Source organism: Molothrus aeneus, chromosome 6 (assembly GCF_037042795.1).
Source record: "Molothrus aeneus isolate 106 chromosome 6, BPBGC_Maene_1.0, whole genome shotgun sequence".
NCBI classification, from domain to species: domain Eukaryota; kingdom Metazoa; phylum Chordata; class Aves; order Passeriformes; family Icteridae; genus Molothrus; species Molothrus aeneus.
The window spans coordinates 19,228,069-19,249,671 of NC_089651.1; the positions used below are offsets into that span (position 1 = coordinate 19,228,069).

The 21,603-nt window shown below is 39.4% G+C and overlaps 1 protein-coding gene across 2 annotated transcripts in view; it reads left to right on the top strand.

Moving 5' to 3' along the window:
- CD44 (CD44 molecule (IN blood group)) overlaps positions 1-15,712 on the top strand; it is a 52,347-nt gene extending 36,635 nt beyond the window's left edge. The window contains exons 7-10 of one of the 2 annotated variants that reach the window (XM_066552696.1): positions 1,746-1,907; positions 8,868-8,990; positions 10,249-10,327; positions 12,357-15,712. In XM_066552696.1, the coding sequence (XP_066408793.1) occupies positions 1,746-1,907; positions 8,868-8,990; positions 10,249-10,327; positions 12,357-12,573 (581 nt within the window). In that variant the 3' untranslated portion in view covers positions 12,574-15,712. The remainder of the gene's footprint in view (positions 1-1,745; positions 1,908-8,867; positions 8,991-10,248; positions 10,328-12,356) is intronic. The other variant, XM_066552697.1, reaches the window with a different exon arrangement.
- Positions 15,713-21,603: the final 5,891 nt, after the last annotated feature.

Genomic DNA, 21,603 nt, shown 5'->3' on the forward strand with positions numbered 1-21,603 from the left:
TGATGTTGAGTATTTTGATCATTATTGATTCAATCACAATCTTACCAGCACTAGTTACAAGTGAAAATGAAAAACATCAAGGACCAACCCAACATCCGCTATTACACAGCCTTCATTCTGGAGGAATCAGTCAAAAACAAAATCCTGCAAATACCACTGGCAGTATTGAACAACGTGAATTTACTACTGCAGGTGAAAATTATTTTGGAAAGGAAACTTCTACAGGTAATATTGCAGGTCACATTTTAGTAAATTTTCAGGATTTTATAAAGATTTAGTTTTAGGATGTTTTACTCACATTTTTGCATTCTGAGGCCATAACACGGGTTCTGTGAATAAACATCAGCAATTTTGATGTTAAATTATTAATTTTTTAATTAGTATGTTTTTCAGATTTTTCCTGGATGTTCCTCTTCTATTTGTCTTGTATGTCAAGACCTCTAGTAGGTTAATTCTGTAACTGTCTCCTACGTTTTGTGTTGTGTGTCATGCAGTCACAAGCTTTCAACAAGCTGTCTGCCAGGGTTTTGTCTGCAGGAAACAGAGAAGGCTTAAGTGGAAAAATAATAATGTGTGATGCATTTTTCATTCCTTTGGCAACTGTGTTCACTCTCCTGTTGCAAGTCATTCTTGGCCCTGGGATTTTTTTCCCAGTTTTTGTTAATGACAGTTATATCTAAAAAAAATTATCTAAAATGTTTACTCATCCCACTTTTGAGCTATAGCAATATGAAGGGAAGAAAACAAAACAATGTAGTAAGAGAGAGGCTTCTCTCTTTCATTGGTTGAATCAATTGAAACATAAAAGATAAAATCACGCTGTAAAGGTGGTAACTGAAAATTGATATATTTTAATTTCTGTTCCTGTGAGTGTACCAAACTTACAAGTTAATGACAGATGTGCTATACTAAGCACTCTCAACAGTGAATGCACCACAGTCATCATCTGCCCTTGTGGATTTTCAAATGCAGGTCTCTGATAATCTAAACTACTACACCAATACATAATGGCCTAATTGCAATTAAAATTGTAACACACTGTGGCAAATTTCCTGCTTTTTTGCCCCCCTTATTGGGTTGAAGGGGTTAAGAAGGTTTATGCTTTTTTACACAATTTGGGTACTCTTTTGCTTTGATTGTGTAATAAAATCTACAGGTTGGTTGACATGGATTATGTTTTTCTAAATAACTACAAGATCAGATATTCTCCAGCTGTATGCTGTCTTATTCATTGTGTGCACCATTCACAAATCTGAACCATGACCTAGCACTACCCTTTGTCACACCTCTTTGTGTGTTTTCCTGGAGATGCTGCAACTAATGAAACAGTGAAACTTTGAGGAGAAGAAATTGGATATAGTCCACACACTCAAATTATGTGATTAAAATCTTACTGATGGGTCATATCCTTGCATATTTATGTCTGAGGTTTTAAATTCTGCATCAGTGAATTTTGTTTTAATATTCAACAATACAAACTTGACAGCAAGATTCAGATAAACACAACTTGATTCTGAAAAGCATGTGCTCATTTTGAGGAAGGATTTGGTCCTACTGATGACAGTTGGCAGCTTTTCTAAATATAAACCAGGATGAGAAGCAAATCTACTTTACTTCTCTTTGCCATTAAATGTAGTAGACATGTGAGCAAGACTTGTCATAGAGACAAGAACTGAAGAGGAGAATAATGGAGAAATGGATCTTTATATACTGAGTTCATAATTGCTTCACCGTCATCATGACAGCTATGGTTCCGAGCCATGGGGCCAAACAGAACAACTCAGCGCGAGAGCCACTGGTGTATCCAGGCTGGGATGAGGGAGAGGATTATGCCACAGAGCCTGCTGGAACGGATAGAGTTACTCCTTCCAGAGAGAGCAATCATGAAAGAGACTCTTCCACTACAGGTACTAGTAATAATGTCTGTTATGTATGTTGCGTCACTTCTGTCTCTCAGATGGCCGCTCCTGGGAAGATATTGCATGAACTTATAGACAGGAGTAATTACTGATCTCTTAAAATAATCTCATAAGCTGTAGAGTGATTAATTTTCTCTGTGCCCTCTCTGGATATTGGTGAAACAGAAGATTTCAATTTTAGCTTCAATTTTAGTTTTATAAAACATTTGTTCTTTACTTGCCACCACCACTTAGAGGGCTTTTCATTCCTTGCTGGAGCATGGCTGTGCAATTGCATCCAGCTCATTACATAAGTTACATTATTTGGTGCTGCCAGACTGTCTTGATCATAAAGTCGAACCCATACTTATGCATATTTGTACCTCAAGAAGTTAATCCATTCCATTTGTGAATATTCACCTGGTGAAAGAGTGTTCTTTTCATAGACTTTACTGAAATCTTTATTCCTCTGGTTCATTCACACAATGATGAGAAGCTGAAATCTATAAAATTGTCAAGACACAGCAATCCATTCTCATATAACACAGTATTTATAACATCAAAATAGTGTTCTAAAAACATGGTGTGATCTCTTCTTCTGGAGGTCTCTCCTCTCCATCTGCCACTGGAATCTGTATATTTTGCCAACATCTCTCTCCAACATGCAGAGCTTAAATGTGGAGCTTAAGGGTGTCTCAGAAGCCAGTGACAGTGTGGAGGAAGAAGCAGAGGCCTTCATGTCTTCTTGACTGTCAGTATTTCAGTACTGACAGTCAAGAAGACAGGTGAAACACACTGTGAGAGCAGGTGACAATGCCAAGGAAGCTGAGACTCTGTAGGTAGCCTGGGATACAGGTCAGGGAATCCTTCTGACTTCTGCCTCTGTGTCTTTCCCTGGGTCCACTGCCCTCAGGATTCTTTTTAATTAAGTAAAAAAGCAGGCAAGAACAGCAAATGGATATGTCTCACCAAAACTGTGAGAGAGCAGTGATGATGTACACAAGGTCTCCCTTCTCTGCCCTTTTTGTGGAGAGAAAAAGGTAACAGTGCTTTGAGGGGAACAGGAGGCTTGGATGGGATGGTAATGGGAAGGCCACAGCAGCACACACGTGGAATTCACAGCTATTAAATAATCTGTGCTTAAATCATCTGTTATTAAACCATCATAGCAACTGTTGCCTCTCCTGATGGTGCCCACCACAAAGAGCCAACTCAATCTCTTCAGCCTGGGGATTATGAATCAGACAGGAGCATTGAAGGCACCACGGATCCCATGGATGCCTCTGGGCATGAAGTTCTCCACAGGACCACAGCCACTATGGACAAAGCTGGTAATGACTCTCCTCCAGGGGGTTCCAGTAAAAATAATGGATTGTACTCATTTCTCATGTCTGGTGTGAAATGAGACATTATTTCTTCTGAAACTGACTTCTTTCCTTGTCTTTATCTTCGAAGTGTGCATTCTTGTTGTGAATTTACAGTGCAAATGTTTTTCTTATTTTGTTGCATGTGAATATCCCAACAAGAATTCCTGTCTGCTTAAGGATATTTTTTTTCCTGTGTGCCCTGTTTCTTATGCCCCCTGACTTTGCTTGGGTGTATTTTTAACTGTGAAAACAGTTGCTTTTTGGAGGTGGCTGGTAGTGCAAATGCTCGCTTTTCATGTCTGGTCATTCCTGGTCTTAATTTTTCAACATATTCTCTTAATACTGTTAAGAGAATAAATAAGAGAATTTTCAAATAAAAATTTGAAATAATTTATTGGAGTTTGTTTATGTAGTTCTGCAAGGTTCTAACTTAAATTCCCAAACTCCGCATGTTATCAATTTAAAATTATTCTCATTCAAAATACTTCTTTTTTAGTTAATACAATAAGATTTTTTTTATCACACTGAAGTTGTTTGGAACTTCTTGCATCTTTTCTTCCTGCATTTTCTAAAAAAAGATGTTCTAAGAAAAAATTAGCTGTTATCCTTTCACTTTTCTACCTCTAAATCAGTTTTTATCTGGATTATTAAATCCTCAGCATTTAGGATTTGACAGAGAGCTGTGAAAACTACAAATTGTGTGGATTAAAAATATAGTTTGTAGATTAAAAAGTTTGTGTTCTCTATCATCTGCTCATGTTTTCTAAATATGATTGAGATTCTGTAAAGTTTCCCAGTTCACTGTTTTCAAGCTTTATGAGGTTTGACAGGTCAGTTGCAAATACAAAAACCCAAGTATGATTTTGCAGTTTTTTCAGATGTTATCAATTAAGTCATTGTAATCTGATTCCTGTGAAAGAACAGAAATTCTTATACTCATTCTGAAAATAATATTGCTGTTTTCTCACTTCTAAACAGTGTTCACTAGGTATTTTCAAAACCAGTATTTTAGGCTGCATTGTGAATATTAATGAAGGAAGAGGCAAACCAAAAAGAGTGTGTCATATGCAGAGGATAGTCTTTGCCTGCGGCTTTGTTTTGTTCTGTTTTTCTTCTCACTGCATAGTCTACATAGGCAAATAAATTAAAAAGGTAGAGTTTTCTAAAAATGAAGAGGGAGTAATATGTAAGGTGCATTTTTAAAATGTTTTTGAAGTTAACTTGGCCATCATCACAACAGTCACAGCCTCCACTGACATTCTGGCACCAGAAGATATAACCCAGGAAGCATGGGCACCTCACCTCGTGGGGACATCTGCTTCCTCTCCTGAGGGTGCCCACCACAAAGAGCCAACTCAAACACCTCTGCCTTCAGATGATGAACCAGGACAGGTCACTGAGGACATCACAAATCCCACGGATACGCCCAGGGATGAAGTCCTCCACAGGACCACAGCCAGCGTGACCACAGCTGGTAATGACTCTCTCCTGATGGGTACCAGCAAGAATAATGGATCATTCTCATTTCTCGTGTCTGGTGTGAAATGAGACATTATCTCTGCTGAAGATGACTTCTTTCACTATCTTTCTCATCCTGGGGATCTTCATTCTTAGTGTGGACTTGCAGTGAAAAATCTGGCATAGGATCTGTGAACAAGGCCTAAGGGACTCCTTGCTCCTTCTTGCTGGTGTACTCGGTGGTTTCTTTGCTGAAGCATGTTTTTGGGTGATCTCCCAAATGTTCTGTGAGACATGCATTTTGGTGATTCTGAACCCCCAGCCTGATCTTCTTTTCCTGTGCATCAGTGGGATTAGGCTGGATATGCTTTGGCACCATGACTGGTGTGGTGGAGGTGCTCTGGCAGGCTAATCAGATGACTTGATCCTGCAACTCAGCAGCAGCAGCCTCACTGGGCAGTGGTGTCCCAGTGGTGATGGCAGTGCATTCATAGAAGAATTGCATCCCTTAAATTCTGCCATCAGTTTCTTACTTCTCTTTCTCTGTGTATTGCCAGGCAAAACCAACAGAGGTGATGCCGCTCACTCCTGAGTTACAGGGTCAGGTTGTTGCTGCTAAAGTCTCTTCTTCTAAAGGTCTCTCCTTTCCCTCTGTCACTGGGATCTGTGTATGTCACCAGCATCCTGCTCCAACATGCTGAGCGTAGATGTGAGCTTCAGGGTCTCTCAGAAGCCAGTGACAGTGTGGAAGAAGAAGGAGAGGCCTTCATGTCTTCTCCCCTCCTTCTGTGCTTTGCATGAGGAAGGTGAAGGTGCTTTCTGGCTTGCTGTGGCCCAGGAAATGATGTGGGTGGTGGTTTTTGTGAGTGCTCCCTGATCATGCCACCATCATGGCAGTCATAGAGTCCGTGGATGATGCTGACCAAGAGAAGGCAACCAAGGAGCCGCTGGCACCTGGCACTGCACCTGGAAGGGAAGGTGAACCAGCAAACACCACAGATGGTTTCCATGTCCATGGGATACCTGGAGTTTTTTCAGACATTGAGGACCGTTTTATTCCCTTGCAGACTCCTCTTACTACCAGTAAGAACATGAATTATAACCATTTTCATTTATCCATCAGTAAGTTGTTGTTGTGGACAATGGTTATTGTCCAAAAATGTGTACTAAGCATAATTGTAAATGGTTGTCATATTAAGATTTCCTTTTTTAGGTTTTGTTATTGGTTTTAACCTGCTGATAAGCTGTCATGAATGGTATCTCTTTCTAGTAAAAGCTTTAGGTAAAGGCTGAAAATAGTGTTTTGCAAATAAGCTTTTCTTATATTCTGTTATCAGCATGTGCTAACACAACTATTGAAATGAAGAAATGCAAACTTTCTGCTCATGCCCATATATTTGTGATAGCATTTTGTCTTTCTTTTTTTGCTGGGCACAAATGACAGCTATGTAACCCTTAAGTATCTGTCACTTTTTCCCCGTTTGTAGCCTTTTAAATTACCTGAATAAGTACAAAAGAAAGGTAATTCTCTGTGACACCATTTTTTCCTAGCTATATGTGCTGTTGGTATCTTTCCAGTGATTAGTTGTAGCTGTTATTGGGCTGTAACTGACATTTCTTTTGTGAACAGCCTTGTTTTTCAAAGGGTTATTCTTCTGATGAAGTTACTGCAGTTAACAGTGTTTGCCTATTATACGACATACAGCCTTTGGTATTTTTTTAATGTGTGGTCACGTGCTAATAAGATGGGAAATGAAGGGACTTTTCCATATTCCCAAATGTAGTTTCCACACAAATAGCCATCCTAGCAGTAAGGGGTTTTTTCCCAATTCAGCTAATCCAAACACTGTTTTCATGCACTTTCTTGGAACCATTAGTGGAACCATTCCAGAGCAGAATTTCACCAATGCTCTGTGGACTTTCATTGCATATAAACAAGATTATGTACCTATATTTTTACAGCATTATACAGAAAACACTTGAAAGCTAATTCTTTTAATAATTCATTAGTATTAATTAATACATTGTGAGGTAGAACTTGGGCTAATTATTTTTTCAAGAATTTTGTATAAACCAGTAAATTCAACTCTAACAAAATTGCCTGGTTATAGTATTTTGACATAGGCATAGGACTATAAATGCAAAATAGATATTTGTCAGAATTTTATTGGAAAGCGAAATCTGTTTTAAATAATGTGTTCCTGCTAAAACACATTTCTTTCAGTTCACAGACCCTATTCACTTAATTAATTTAAGCTCCCTTCTTAATTTTATGTGTAGACATTACACACTGTGAAAAAATGTTTGCTTTCATTTATCCATCAGTAAGTTGTTGTTGTGGACAATGGTTATTGTCCAAAAATGTGTACTAAGCATAATTGTAAATGGTTGTCATATTAAGATTTCCTTTTTTAGGTTCCTTTCTGTTTTGATCACATAAAACCTGTAAGAAAAAGTTTGAATCTTTTCCAGTGGGAATATCCTTTTCAGTGAGAATATTGTCAGTAGCCTGGCAAAAAGCTCAGAAGGCCATTTTCTCAAAACTCTTCCTTTTTTCATTTGCCTTCTCTTGGTGCATTTTAAGAACACAGTTTATGGGAGTTACTAAGACATTACCATTGTCATCAAAAAGCTTATTGAAGGGTTCATTCATTTGCAATGTTGCCCAGTATAGGTGAAATGGAATGGAAAAGATTCATGAATGTATTGTTAAAGGCATTCTCTGATCAAATGAATAGTTTGATGTACTGTACCACTTTTTTTCAATTGCTTTTTTTTCTACAGCAATGTTTAAGCTGTGGTCAGACCACACTAAGTGTCCAAGTGTCCACAGCATAACAAGTCAGTCCAGTGAAGGGACACAAAAAATAACTGTCCATAAAGAAAAAAAATCTGGTGTGTTACCAAAATGAAATGGAGAGGGCTTTTGAGGTTCCCTCCCTGCCACTTGCAAGCACCTCCCCAGAGCCAGAACAGCAGGGAACGTGGCTGACCCTTGCTGCTTCTTCTCAGTGCTCAGGGGAGCAGCAAATGTATCAGGTTTCTAAGCACACATATTTTAATAAATGTCTGAACGCCTTTCTAAGGGGTTTTGTGGAGGAAAAGCTCAAAAATCTGCTGAGATGTAGTGTAGACAAGTTAGTAGATCCCTCTTGGTCAGCTTTCTTTGCTGCTAGATCAAGATTCCTCATTGTTGAATTTGTGTTCTGTCCTTTGTTGTGAATAGCACCAAACAACATGCCAGTCAATAAGTTTCTTGTTAACAAAAATAATAAAAACATCTGGAAAATTCATGTGCTGCTTGCTGGCTGTGCTTCACAGAGGGAATAAAACATGCTTCTCAATTTTGCATTTGCCAGCTGTTACTAGGAAATGAGATCAGAAATATTGGACAGAAATTACAGAAATTAGTTGTAATGTGTGATAAAGAAAAAGAACTTCACAGCTGATTAGAGTTAGTGTTTAATTTCTTAGAGTCTGGGAGAATTCAGAGAGGTGGAGATCTGTAATATATTTTTTGTAGTGATAATGAAATTACTGTATCTATAGCCTACTGATAATTTTAGACTTGGGATACCCTTATGGTAATAGCATGGGCCTGGAATGTAATTGCCTAAAAGTTTAAGCAGTATGACCAGCTTAGAAAATATAAGAGACTGATTTAAGATCTAGTACCATCTTGGAACCAAATTACACAACTTATTCAAAAGTACAAGAGGATCCACGTCTAAGTTTGCAGAGAACACTTTTTTTCTTTAGGAAAATAATACTTTTAATTTTTAGAGTCCCACTCTAGCTGCCAAAGTCACAAGCATTCAGAGAACTATTGTTCAATTTTATGACAGCATTAGAGTTTTAGGTGTTCAGTTTTATCCTGTGTCAGAATAGAAATGAACCATATGAGGGAGACAAAAGGGGAGAGCCATGAGTTTTGCTTCTCAAAATACTAAAGCTAGCCATAGTTCAGATGTGTGTCATGCTTATAGTCTGTGTGATAATTTTCAGTATAAACACTCATTACCTGCTTCAGCATGCACTTTCCAGAATATGATTTTTACATTGTTTAAGTTCCAGTCTTAATACATTGCTGTTAAATATCCATCAAGCATATGTGGCCTAATGGCTGGGGTTTTTTGTTCTTTAGGCTCTACCTCTAGTGTATATGGTGACCAAGGACCACACAAGGGACATCATGAATCCACGACTTCCCCTGGAGAGACCGCCACAACAAAAATAGATTCACAACCAAGGTCGTCCCGTGTACCAGGTGGGTTTTTGAAGTCAAATGTTTTAAAAATCCAAGGACAGAGTTGTCTTCATATGTACTGAAGAGATGAAAATGAAGGTCGAATGCAGTTGTTCAGGCTTTGTTCTGGATCAAATCATATTCAGCATTTCAAAAGTAGTCTGAAAAATTGAGCATATTGTAACTCATATAGTTTTTCAGCAATATTAAGATGAGAGAAACCATGCATTTGGGGAATGGGATTAAGATTCAATTAACTTTTATAAATGGAAATTAAATCAAGGAAAACTCAGTAAAGTTATACGCATAGCATCATATCCATGAGAATGTTCAGTGAAAATAACAGCTGAGACAAGCTCTCCAGAAGAGAGTGTGCAGACTAAAACAGAATAAAAGGAAGCCAAGACCATGAAACAACTGCAAAAGAATGCAAATGTATTCTGGGACTTATTAGTGGTAAAGTCATTTTTAAAACAGAGAAGGTTATTATCCCACTGTACTTAGGCCTAGCAAGTCCAGAGGTGAAATTCTGTGTTCAGTTCAAGGCATTGCATTAGTCACAGGAAAAAAATGGAGAAGAGCACACAGAAAATTTTGGGAAGGTAACCTTTGAAGTACCTTTTAAATAACTCATCCTTTGCAGGGAAAACTGAAGGGAGATATAAGAAAAGTATGCTACGAAAAGAATGCCTATCAGTTTTTCACCATGGAGTACTAATAATTAACTAATTAGAAGAGGTAATTTGTTGCAAATTAAATGTATGAGTCTTGTTAAACAAGGAACGGTTGTTTCAAACAAAGAAAATACAGGACATAGCTCTTGGGAGAGGACCCCCATCTGTAATGGTAGCAGAGCTCTAATCGTAGTAGAAAGTAGGCTACTGGGAAGGTTGTGAAACCTGCTTTACTAAAAATGTGCTAAAACTCATCCTGCTTCTGTGCCTGAGATTGTAGATGTGTCATGCTGAGCTTTTTCTTTTGCCATTGGGGTAAATCAGTGAAACAGCTCCTCTTCACCTATGCCCACCAAAGTGCTTGGAGGTGACAACAGTGATGGGGTATTTAATCTGAGCTGGCCTGTGTATAGCTGAGTGATGAAAATGTGTTTGATTTGCATGGAGGTACTTTGTACACCAGACAAACATTCATGGAAATTAGGAAAAGAGTGTGACAGCTTATGGGAAGTAGAAGAGATTGTGTTTTTGCAGTTCTATGAAATGGCAAAACCACATGAGATACATTCACGCGCTCTCTTGCCCTCCCTCATCTGTCCCTGCAGACTGGCTGATCATTGTTGTTTCTCTGGTGGTGCTTGCATTGATCCTGGCAGTGTGCATTGCTGTCAACAGTCTCAGAAGGTAAGGCCACCCCTTTACATTTTTGAAACACACTGCCTCACTTTTCTCTTCCTTTGGAGAGTCTCCAAAGCTTTCTCAAAGAGCAGAGTAGCAAACCACAGGAAAGAGCATCCTCTGCAAAGCTCTGTGGCTTGTTAGTGTGGGGACCCAGGTCACCAATGTCCTGCACAGGTCACACATCAGCCTTCACGCTCACCTGGAACCACTTCCATGAAGTCAGCAGCTGCATGAACTGTTTAGTCTTGGAAAGGGAAACTAACTGTACATAGATCACAGAAAATTGATTACCTTCTGTCTATTTGTTGTTAATGGGAAAATCATCTTCACAGAGAGTGGAAGTTGTGAGATGAACACAGACAGTAACAACCACAGGATGAGCCAGGAATAATCCTCTGCCATTAAAGCATTGTCTGTGTGCAGTGTGAAGGGCTGTCTTAGACAATCGCAGTGATTCTGTGGAAACGTGCTACTCTGTTTCTTCTGAACAAGAGCCAGTATCACAGCTGGCAGTCACAAGCATATATGCTAACATTGCTCTCTGAGCTCTCAGTAGCTTTATGTACTCCATTTTACAGATGAGGAAGCTGAGGAGTGAAAAGTAATGCAATTATCTGTGCAAAGTTAGCTGGGAAATTGGAAAATCCTAGCCTAAAGGATGGGCTATAATATTCTTACCTCTCTTTTCTCTGGGGCCTGTTCTGAGGTTACTTGCCTTCAACAGCTTTTTGCTACTTGAATGTTAAAATTGAGCTTTCTAACAGAGTAACTCTTTGCTACTTGAATGTTGGATTTTAACTCCTTTTTCATCAGAATGACCATATAATATGTGGAGATTTTTGTGCAGGAAGCAGTGAGCACATTTTTCCTAGTCTGTTGGTTGCAGAGCACTCTGAGCTGCTCTTTTAAGAGGCTGTGGAGCTCCACAGCTCCTTGCTGGTATCTTTTGGCATTTTATGGCTGCAGAGCAGGAAATCATTCCCAAGGGTGTGTGTAGCATTAGCAGAGTGAACTGAGCTACTTCAGATAAAATAACCCTCATCTATGAGTCAGTAGGCATGAAAAAAATGCTATTTCAGAAGCATCTTAGTAAAATTGAACAGCCGAATCAGTCCTTCAGGAATAAATATGCTTCATTTAAGTAGAAAGGACTTAAAAGTCCAACTTCACAGACACATTGTCCCTCCTAGGCATGCTGGGCTCTGCATATTCACTTTACACAAGGCTGTTTGAGGACAAGTAGGACGTCCAGCACTGTGTAGCCAGGGAGTCATCTAAACAGTAAATCTGACAGCTGTGTAAGTAATGCTATTTTACTATGCTGAAGGATACCCAGCCCATGATAACCAGTGTGCATCAGCTTTGGACTGGTGACTCTTTAAAAGATTGTGTGTGTGCGTGTGTTTTAATTCAGAGCTACATGTAAAGTTTACTGGGCAGTCCTGCAGCAAGTGTAACTTTAAAATCACAGTACCTATTTCCTACCTGAACATCCCAAGGAGCTCTGCTGCAGACAGCAGCAAGAATAGCTCTCCATATTTCCTTACTGTTGGTTGGCTTCTAAGCTTGGCCTGCTAATACAAACGAAGAAAAAGTTGTCTTGTTTAATGAGGTGAGAGCTTGATGCAGATTTTCTGCTTGCTTAAGAATTTGTGGATTTCAAAGCTGTGGTCCCAAGCCTGGATTTTGAAGGTGTCTCCATAGTGGGGCTGTTTACAAAGTTCATAAATGTGGATAAATTCAAATGACAGAAAAACATTTCTAGCCTTCAGTAATGAATGTTATTGCTATATGTTGTAACAGTAAATATAAATTAGATAAGTGAGCTCCTAATAAATTTTATGCATATAATGGTGGAGGCTTTCAAAAATAAAATATGCGGTATGGAGAAACTTTACACTTTGTATGGTGTAAGTCTGCACTGGCAGACACAATTTTAATTTCCAATCACCTTTTCCTAAATACTGACCTTCAGTTTTTTATTATTTTTGTTATACTCTATTTATAATATTTAATTTTTATTTCTTTCTAGATGTGGGCAGAAGAAAAAGCTAGTGATTAACAATGGCAAAGGGGCAGTGGAGGACAGGAAGACAAGTGAATTAAATGGAGATATCAGCAAATCACAAGAAATGGTGCACTTGGTTCATAAAGAACAGTCAAATGACCGAACACAAGCATGTGATGAATTCCTGACTGTTAATGAAACACAAAATCATCACGAGTTTGACATGAAGACTGGAGTGTAATGGTACCACACTGCCAAGCAGATCAGGGCTGGGGAAACCAAAATCATGTGGAACTTGAACAGGAATTCACAGATGCACTGTGCTACTGATGTCTTTTGAATATAAGCATAAGTTCTATTTCTTTTTAATCACTTTGCAATGACGCCTGAGTTTAAAAATTGACATGTGCTTTCTGAAATACAGCCCCAAGAGTTGCATAATGCTTTCAGTTCCCAGTCCCTTCACAGAGGACTCTCAATGTGTCCTGGATGTTAGGAGGCATACAAGTTTACATCATTATTCCCCAGATGGAAGGTCTTCACTGTGTGAAGCTAAAGAAGTATCCAGTCACTCCATCTTACAGATATTTAAAGTGTAAAACATGCCATGGTAGAGAAATAAGTGAGGAAAAATGTCAAGAGTAAAAAAAATCAAGTTTAACCCAAAAGGCATCTTCTACAATGTCTGCAACAGCAGAATCCTTCAGAAATGCCTTCCAGCCAGGAATGGCTGTGGGTACATTCAGAATCTGCCAGTATAAACAATAAGTGACATTTTATAATTATGTGTGGCTTGGTCTGCAACGAAGGATACCCAGAAGGACAAAATTTATTTATCTCTATTTTTAAATATCTATGGACATACAGCAAGTCTTCTCGGGAGGGGTAATAAAGGCATGAAAACATGAGCTGAAATATAATAAACTTCTATTCTTTATTATCCTAGCAACCTGTAGAATTATCCTTCAGTTTTTGAGGTGTTCATTGCTCTTCTTCCCACCTCATTCATTGGTCCAAGTTTGTGCATGTTTGTAATGAGTCTGTTAGTTAAGATTATGAATAAAACAAAATGACCCCAGCTCTATCACATATGCACAAATCAAGCAATTGAGATCACTAGGGAAGCTGACAGTATTTTATTCCTGAAAATAGGTCTCTATATTCTGCTCCATTTTGCTAAGGAGATGCTGAGCCTATTAATTTTCTTCCCCTATAACTATTACATTATACGAGATTGATGATATTTTAAAAGCTGTTTTTCTATGATCTCACTCATTTCCTCTGAATTCTATTTCATCTACATTTTTTCCATCATCTTTTTAAAAACACCAAAAAGAAGCATTGCTTGCTTCTTGGTACCAGAAGTTCAATTTCTACAGAAAAGATCAAAGCAAAGGAAAGGAAACTCTTCCCAGCCATGTAATATAGTAGAGTAGCTGAGCTGCATTGTTACATACTTTTGTTATGTCCTTTTGTGTCTGTAAAGTATTTGTATTAAGCTATGATGCTGTGCATTATATTGATAAGAATTGTCAGGAAAACAATTATTTGCTACCAGTGGTCTGTGCCATTTTTAAGAAAGCTTATTGGAACAGAGGGAGAATTGTAACTTCTAATTGGACTCCCCCCAGGAAATGCAGGGAAAAATGTTGGTCTGTGTCAGCTGTGGGATGTGGATGGTCTGTAGCAGGGCTGTTCAGGAGTTCTGCTCACTGACCATAGCCTCTGTCTTTGAAACTGTTCTGCTAAAGTATGTTATGTTATGTTCTCCATCTGAAGCAGTTGGAAGGATGAATATTCAGCTGGCTAAATACTGACTTTAGCTAGCACTGATCTTTACTGGAACATAAAGCACAAGACTGTTGATTATATTTCTGAGTCACAGCCCTCCAGCAGTTTCCCATGTGCTTCATGGAAATGCTCAAGTGCCCTGGTATCTGCTGGCAGATCTGCTCAGGGCAATTTACACCTGGGCAAAACGTCCCAAGACAAGGTGATGTTTTAAAATACGCATAGGATGTTTTTGACTTTATGCAGGTCAGATATTTCATCTGTGAACAGTGCATTGATTTTTGTTTAATGTTTTTCTGTTTCTCATTAGAAATCAAAGTGATCTGCTGAAGGCTGAGTTTAAACTGCTGTTAGGTACTCATTCCACTAAGAATGGAGATCCAGAGTAAGAATTAAAAATCTTTAAATACTAACTGGGTATAGGTCTCAGTGAGAAGAATGTATTTCACTGTCTTGGAGGCTAAACTTCTCTTTAAAAAAACCAAAAAGTCTGTGGCACATTATTCATCTCCCTGTTCAGATGTTAAATGAAGAAATCCGCAAACTTCTTGGTAATTTATCTTATAGTCAGTAGCTATAAAAGCACAGGCTGCACTGGTTCGGTTCTTTGTATATTTTTAAAGGAGAGATGCTCAAGAGGCAATGCCATTATTTTATATATGCTGATTCTTTTTAGGTTATGTCCTGTGACTTTTGTGTAATTGTTTCATTGTAGTTTCGAAACTAGATGGCCATTTCATATGTATAATACAGTACATATTTTTATTAATCTTGCTTTTATTATGAGGGGTTGTTTGTTGTGTGTATGTATTTTTATATAGAGCACTTGATATATTTGCATATTTATTTAACAGATTAATCAGAATTAAAGAAAATGCCATCTCTAAATTGTAACTAGAAATAGTAGTGCTAAAAACACATCGGACTTTAAAATCAGCTTCCAAAATAAACCTGATTCCACACTGAGAATGAAATGTAAGTCCACCTGTTAGTGGGAGAGAAGTCTTCAGCTGGATAGTCATGTTGAGTGCTGTGATCATTTTTTCTGCTTGCAAATTCCAAGGTGGGCTGAGGTGAATGCTGTGTGACCTGGTGTGCTCTGCTGGCCTCCCATAGGCTCCATGGGTGCTCTGGGAGTTAGTGATGAGCTCAGCTTTACCCCAGAAGCAGACAACAGCTACAACAACTTGGTTCAGTTAAAGATCTTGACGGCCATTCCTGGCTCACTGAACCAACATTTGAAGAGTGCAGCACCCAGCAAGATCCAGGTCCTGACAGACAAATCAGCTGTGACTGACAAATCTCACTGTGTCTTGGTCTGTCCCTGCTTGGTGCCAAGAAGAATGAGGATCTCTCCTAAAAATGCTAGGGAGCCTGCGATCAGCTTCTGTTATTCCTTTGTCTTGAAAAGTTTCAAGTAAATGTGATCCAGACCAGTGGAATACTGTCTAAAGCAGCAAGTATATTGAAGAGAGTCTCTGTATGTTTTATGGGAATGTAATATTTTCATGAAGCAATGCAGGCTGATTGTTTCATCTGTATTTTCTTGAAGTTCTGAAAAGGAATATTTGATTAAAGCAGAGAAAGGATGTGCAGCTGTCATGTCTACCTTTGTGAATGTGAAACCCTTTCCACAATACCACTTCCAAAATTGTACTTTTGTGGTTTTTCATAGGATAGGGATGTTTTTTGTGTGTCCCTTGTCAATAACAACAACCTCTGTACTAATTAGTTTGAATCATTGTGCCTGGAATATTTTTAGGAGACAGCTGCCAAGTGTCTCTTTAGCACATATCATTCTGGTTAGGGCTGGTCCTAATTATTCTTTCTGTAGATGAAGGAAAAAAATCCTCTGACAACTGGGTTCTGCCTCCACATACAAAGACCCCAGGGTATTTTGTAAGCCAGCAGTTAATGGGTTTATTTTAAGCTATATTAGTCCATTAGACAATAATTATTTCTTAAGCTTTATTAAACATAGTTCAATAGACTATTAAACATAGTTCATTAGACCCTTAGTTCAAGGGTCTAATGCCTCTGAGTCTCTGCAAGAGCTCTAATTAGTAAAATACCTGCCCTTTTGGTAACCACAGGTTCTGACTACTTCTTCTCTGTGCAGGGGAAAAGGACAAAAAGTGGCAGGAGAAGGGCTGTTCCCTGGGGTGTGGCTCCAGCTGTGTGGGAGTGGGTGACAAAATTCCTGTTCCTTAAGGGCGGAAAAAATTGTGCAAAGGTGTTTTGGGCATGAATCTGGGGGGTTCAGGACGGAGGGAGAGCACAATTTCTGGGAAAGGATGTAAAGGGAGAGTGAAATTTCTGTACTGCAAGTGGGAAAGTACCTTCAACACCCCCAGCACTCTGGCACTCGAATATTTCACAACTCTAAGTAGGAAAAAAGAGCTTTTTCCTGTGAACCTCCCCCACCTCCAAGTCATCCTCTACATCTACCACCTCATTTGCAAACTGATTTTGAATTTTCCCCTGGTAGCTTATTTCTCACTGTTGCTATGCCCTGCTGCATGGCATCCCCCATGCTGGGGGCAAGCAAGCAGCTGTGGCAATGAGGAGAGGCAAATTTAGGCAAGATGAGTAACAGTGTGTTTGTTTTGTACAGCACAGAGAATGCACTTTTTGTCTTCTCTTTCTCACCCCTTTGCAGTGAGGTTAGTAAAGGCAAGATTTCAAAAGCATTTCTGAGAGGGACTGATTTGATTTTTATTTATGCCTTAACATATATTACACATGAGGTGAAAAATTACTGCAGGGACGGTACAGGTGCTGAAAGCCCTGACACATGCCAAGTGTCAAGGATGCCTGGGGAAAAAAATGCCTGGGAAATGGAGCTGTGGGAGCAGCCTTGGCAGATAAAAGCAGATACTCTCTCCCTTTTTCCCTCTCTGGTCTCTTTTCTGTCCCACTCTGGTCAGAACCATAGCCTTTATCAATAAATGGTTCTTGGGTATTTCCTGCTTTTTGGGCATTATTTTCACCCAAGAAATCTATCAAAAGGAATTCTCCCTGACTCCTCTTACAGTGGGACAGGACAATTCTTCTCCTTGCTTTTCTTCCTGTTGTGAATAAGTGCAAGACTGATACAGATCTTCTCATTGTCCAAGTGAGCTGCTGCATAGGGGTGTTTAAAAGTTAAACCTCTAGAAGAGAATCCACCATCAAAGCAGCTCTCCTGACCTCAAGGCAGTTGATTATTGTCAAAGTGTAGGTAAAGCAGGGGCAGTGAAAGCTTTAGCTATGCTTTAAACACAGCCTTTCAATTTTGTCTGGATGGTTCCAGCAACCAATAGAAAGATTTTGTCTGAGTGGAACCTTCAAGGAGTCTCAGACTTTTTATTTTAAAAGTTTTATTAAAAAGAATTGATTTATTCCTACTCTACAGGAAAAAGTGTTCTGGATGAGAAAGTGGGGGAATGACACCAACCTTTATACATTTTCTTCCACAAAAAGGTGTGCACGGAACACTGATGTGAATGTCTTTAGTTTTTCTTTAAAAGAAAATTTTAAAAATTACGAAGTTTTGGATCAAAACACGTCCACAAAAACTGTCAAAAAAGAAGATGACTTTTTTTCTCAGAAACTGAGTTGGGAGTTGGGGTTTTTTTGTGGGTTTTGGTTGGTTTTTTTTTTTGGTGGGGGAAGATTCTCCATGTCTAATAAATAGTATAGCTTTTCCTTTGTACTAAAATGAAATTCTTAGAAGTAATTTATGGTCCCACTGGAAAAAAAGATATGCAAATTTACAGCAAAAGAAGACTGTTTAAATCTAAGATGTCATAAATTTAAGTCCATTTACCAGAAAAACCTCCAGCATTTTTTTTGAAAATTAAGGAAAAGTCTCACTCAAACACCCGCTTAGAATTTAGGTGAGCAGGTGCACTTTCTGCCGGTGCTGAAGCTGAGGCCCAGCTGAAATTAGGGGTACATAGGCTGGCAGTGGTAAATCAGCACATGGCTCATAGGCAGTGGAGACTCTGCATATCCAGAAACTTTTAGGTCTGCTGAGTTTGTCCTGAAGTCCTTGTAACTCTCAGAGCAACCCAGGGCAGAAAAGGATGCAATAAGGCATTTTCCACTCCTCTGAAGGCTCTAAATTTTGTACCTGGCACCTGAAAGCCTTGCCTTGGGCAGTTGTGGTAGGATGGAGTCAGTTTTAACACCCTTGTTGCCAGTCTCATGGGGAAGTGTACAAATTCTTTGGTACCATTTGGTACCAAATGGCTATGGTATAGCTGAGTTTTAGCTTTAATTCTATATTTACTTGTAGTCATGATGTGTACATCATCTAGCTTCTGGCAGGACAGAAGGCTTTTCTTTTTTAGATAAATCTAAAAAAAGACCCCTTAGATCATTTTCAGTGACCACATTTTCCCTCGCGTGAATTGAGACTCCACACTTCCATTTTTTCATGTAAGAAACAGTAATAAACTGTTCTGCCCCATGATGTGGGTAAAGTCTGAGTTTATATTATTTATATTTATATTTAAACTTAGATTTAGATTTTATCAAAGTACTTTTTTAAAAAGCAAGCTTCCTGTTCAGGGCTGCTGCTGCAGATTGCTAGCAGCACCTTACCAGAGCTAGCTTAGGGAGAGTTTCCTGCAGCTGAGTTTTTCTAAGGTGAGTCCATCACAGCTGAGCCCCACACATGAGACACAGTGATCTCAGCTGACAACAGCACACCAAGGGAGAGAAGAATGCTCCTGCACATGCTGTGGACTACAGCCGTCAGTTATACAATCCTCAGAGCAAATGTTGGGCTCCTTTTACTTTTTGGATCCACAAATTATGCTCTGTTTTGGCTTTGTTCAAGCATTGCCTGTTTATCTGTTACCTAGTGTGCAAGTACATGGAGTTTGTCTTCCTGTAAAAGTGTTTCACAAGCATCTCCTCTGTTCAGCAGGTTTTGTTTTCCAGCAGTAGGTCTTCAGATTCACTAGTTTTATAGTTCTTGGGTATTTCCCTGCAGTTCTTTAGTGGTTTATTTTCTAGTTAATCTTTCTTTCATTAATCAAGTGGAAGTCTGAAATTAACTCAAGGTAGGGATGTTTGTTTGTTCAGCCAGTGATTTAAAAACTAACTCACCCTTTGTTCAAGAAGGTTGACTTCCTCCCTCCACCCATGAAGAGGACAAGTATCAACCCTGCCCATTGTTTACTGGCTGGTCAAAAATGGGAGAAGCCTGGTTCAGAAACAAAGCTGAAATGATCCAATCAATTTAGATAACATCAGTAACCTGGGCGAAATAGTGAAATGATTTTTGAGTGCATTTCCTAGCTTGGAAATGCTAGGAAGACAAAAAGCCTCCTTCTTGTCCCTTCACTGCACTGGGAATCAGCTGCCTTTTCTCCCTTGCACATCTGCTCAGCATTTCTCCAGTGATGTCCAGGGATCACAGCAGAGTGATCCATGCAGCCTCTTCAGGCACCCCAGTAGAAAACAGCCAAATGGGAGATTGATCTGTTTTACAAATGACTACATGAAAAGCAAACATTTTTCTAACTTCAGTCACAAATGAGAACGAAGAACACAACACTGTGTAAAGCAGACCCTATGTCGCTTTTCTAAATGCCCATCCCTGTACTTCAGAAGCCCTACCAAGAGTGTGAGGCCTTGCTCCTCCAGACCTTGTTCCCGTAGTTTTGGTGGGCAGCAGTCAGTTTTGTCATTTATCTGTGTACACAGACACATCTTGTTTATCACTACAGAATGTGCCTGCCCCAACCACAGGACCACAAGCCCTTATCTTGCATGCAATCTGTTTTCCTGCCTGCCTCCACTGCATGCTGCACAGTAAGACAGCAGGCAGTCACCTGCCTGGCCTGGGAAGCTGCCTCAGTTTTGGGAGCCTGCACAGGGCCCTGCATAGCTTTGGAAGCAAAATGGCACCAAGCCTTGCTGGGGTGTTTGTACATTATTGCAATGCAGGTGCTTGCTGCAAATGACCCAGCCCAAGTGAGTTTAATTTTTAATGCTGTTTCCCTCCTAAAGCACTGCACGTTGGGGCCACCTGTTTGTTTCATAACCTTGTCCTGTTCACCTGTACTATCTAAGACAAAAGAGAAGACTGTTTCCAATCTAACAACCCCAAAGTATTATCTCAGTTGTTCTTTCATGCCTTAGAGGAGATACAGAAATATCTCTTAATATGGGTCCATGATTCATAACTCACTGGCTTTTATATCCCCTTTTAGCAGATTCTTTCCTGTAGAGAGGAACACATTCCAGACAAAAACACAGTCCTGAAATCATCTTTTTCTCTAACACTAGGGACATGGAGAAAAGGGGTACAAGGAGCTTGCAAGGGCTTAGAGGATCAGCCTTTGGGGTGTGCATTTTCAGAAGTGTCAGCTTCATATAATTGCAGTACTGGTTCCTGTGAGGATTGGTTATTTTAAGTCATTTTGCAGAAACATTGCTTTGAAAAAAGCAATGAACACAGGTTGTTGTCGAGCCTTTAATTTTAAAGTTTCATTCTGTTGTATAACGGAAGAGCAGACAGATTCCTTTTATGGAAGGAATTTGAACGTACAGAGTGCACATGAAGTATGTGAGGGATGGGCATCCTGGAAAAACTTGAGAGAAGAATTTTACATTAGCAGAATGCATTTATTAACAACACTTGTTGATGAGGCCAGATCAGGACCTTTTTGCTCTGGTATCAAAATGGCAGCAGATAGATTTACTTTTTCAGTAAATCAGATTTACTTTTTGCCCAAAGATTCTCCCAGCACCGCATCAGGTCTTAGTTCGTTACTGACTCAGAGGGCAGACTGCCAGCTGAGGCACTGCCAAAGCCACTTCCTGCCATGCCTGGATTTCTTTGGAAATTTCTCAAGTGGATGATTAAGAGGAAGAAAGTCCAGGGCTGTGCAGACTGTGAGTGCTTGCAGCCGAGGTTTCGGCTGTGCCTTTATCACACACCGGTAGCTGTGCTATTTCCGCAGCGCCTGCTATTCCGAGCATGCAGCAACCTTGGAGCTTTCTCTCCATACTTGGCAACTGCCACTCCACTGGGCCACGGTTCACTCCATGAGATCTCTTAATTTATGTGTTAAATACTGTTGATTTCTTTATAAAGAACACCAGAAGTTCCGCTACAGGCTTTGTTTATTATTTTTTTAGAAAGGCTATGAATAAAAGATTTATTTTTTAGCAGCCGGGGGAGGGAAGTAGGTTTCTAAAGCAACTGCAGCCATTGATTTGTGTCCTCCTACTCTTCTAATGTCTTTTCACTTCTCTTCTTGCCAAGAATGAAGTTAGTGAATCCTGGCCTTTGTGGAAAATGAGCTCATTTGCAGCCAGCATCCTGGAATATTTGGAGGATAAAGTGAGGGGTGAGATTTCTAACTCTTTGGCAAAGTCAGGTCTATCTTCTACCCTGCATGTAGTTCTCAGAACAGGCAGCCTCTCTCATCAGACTGCTTCATCTAAATGAAAGCATTTTCATTTAGAAAATGCTAAAACT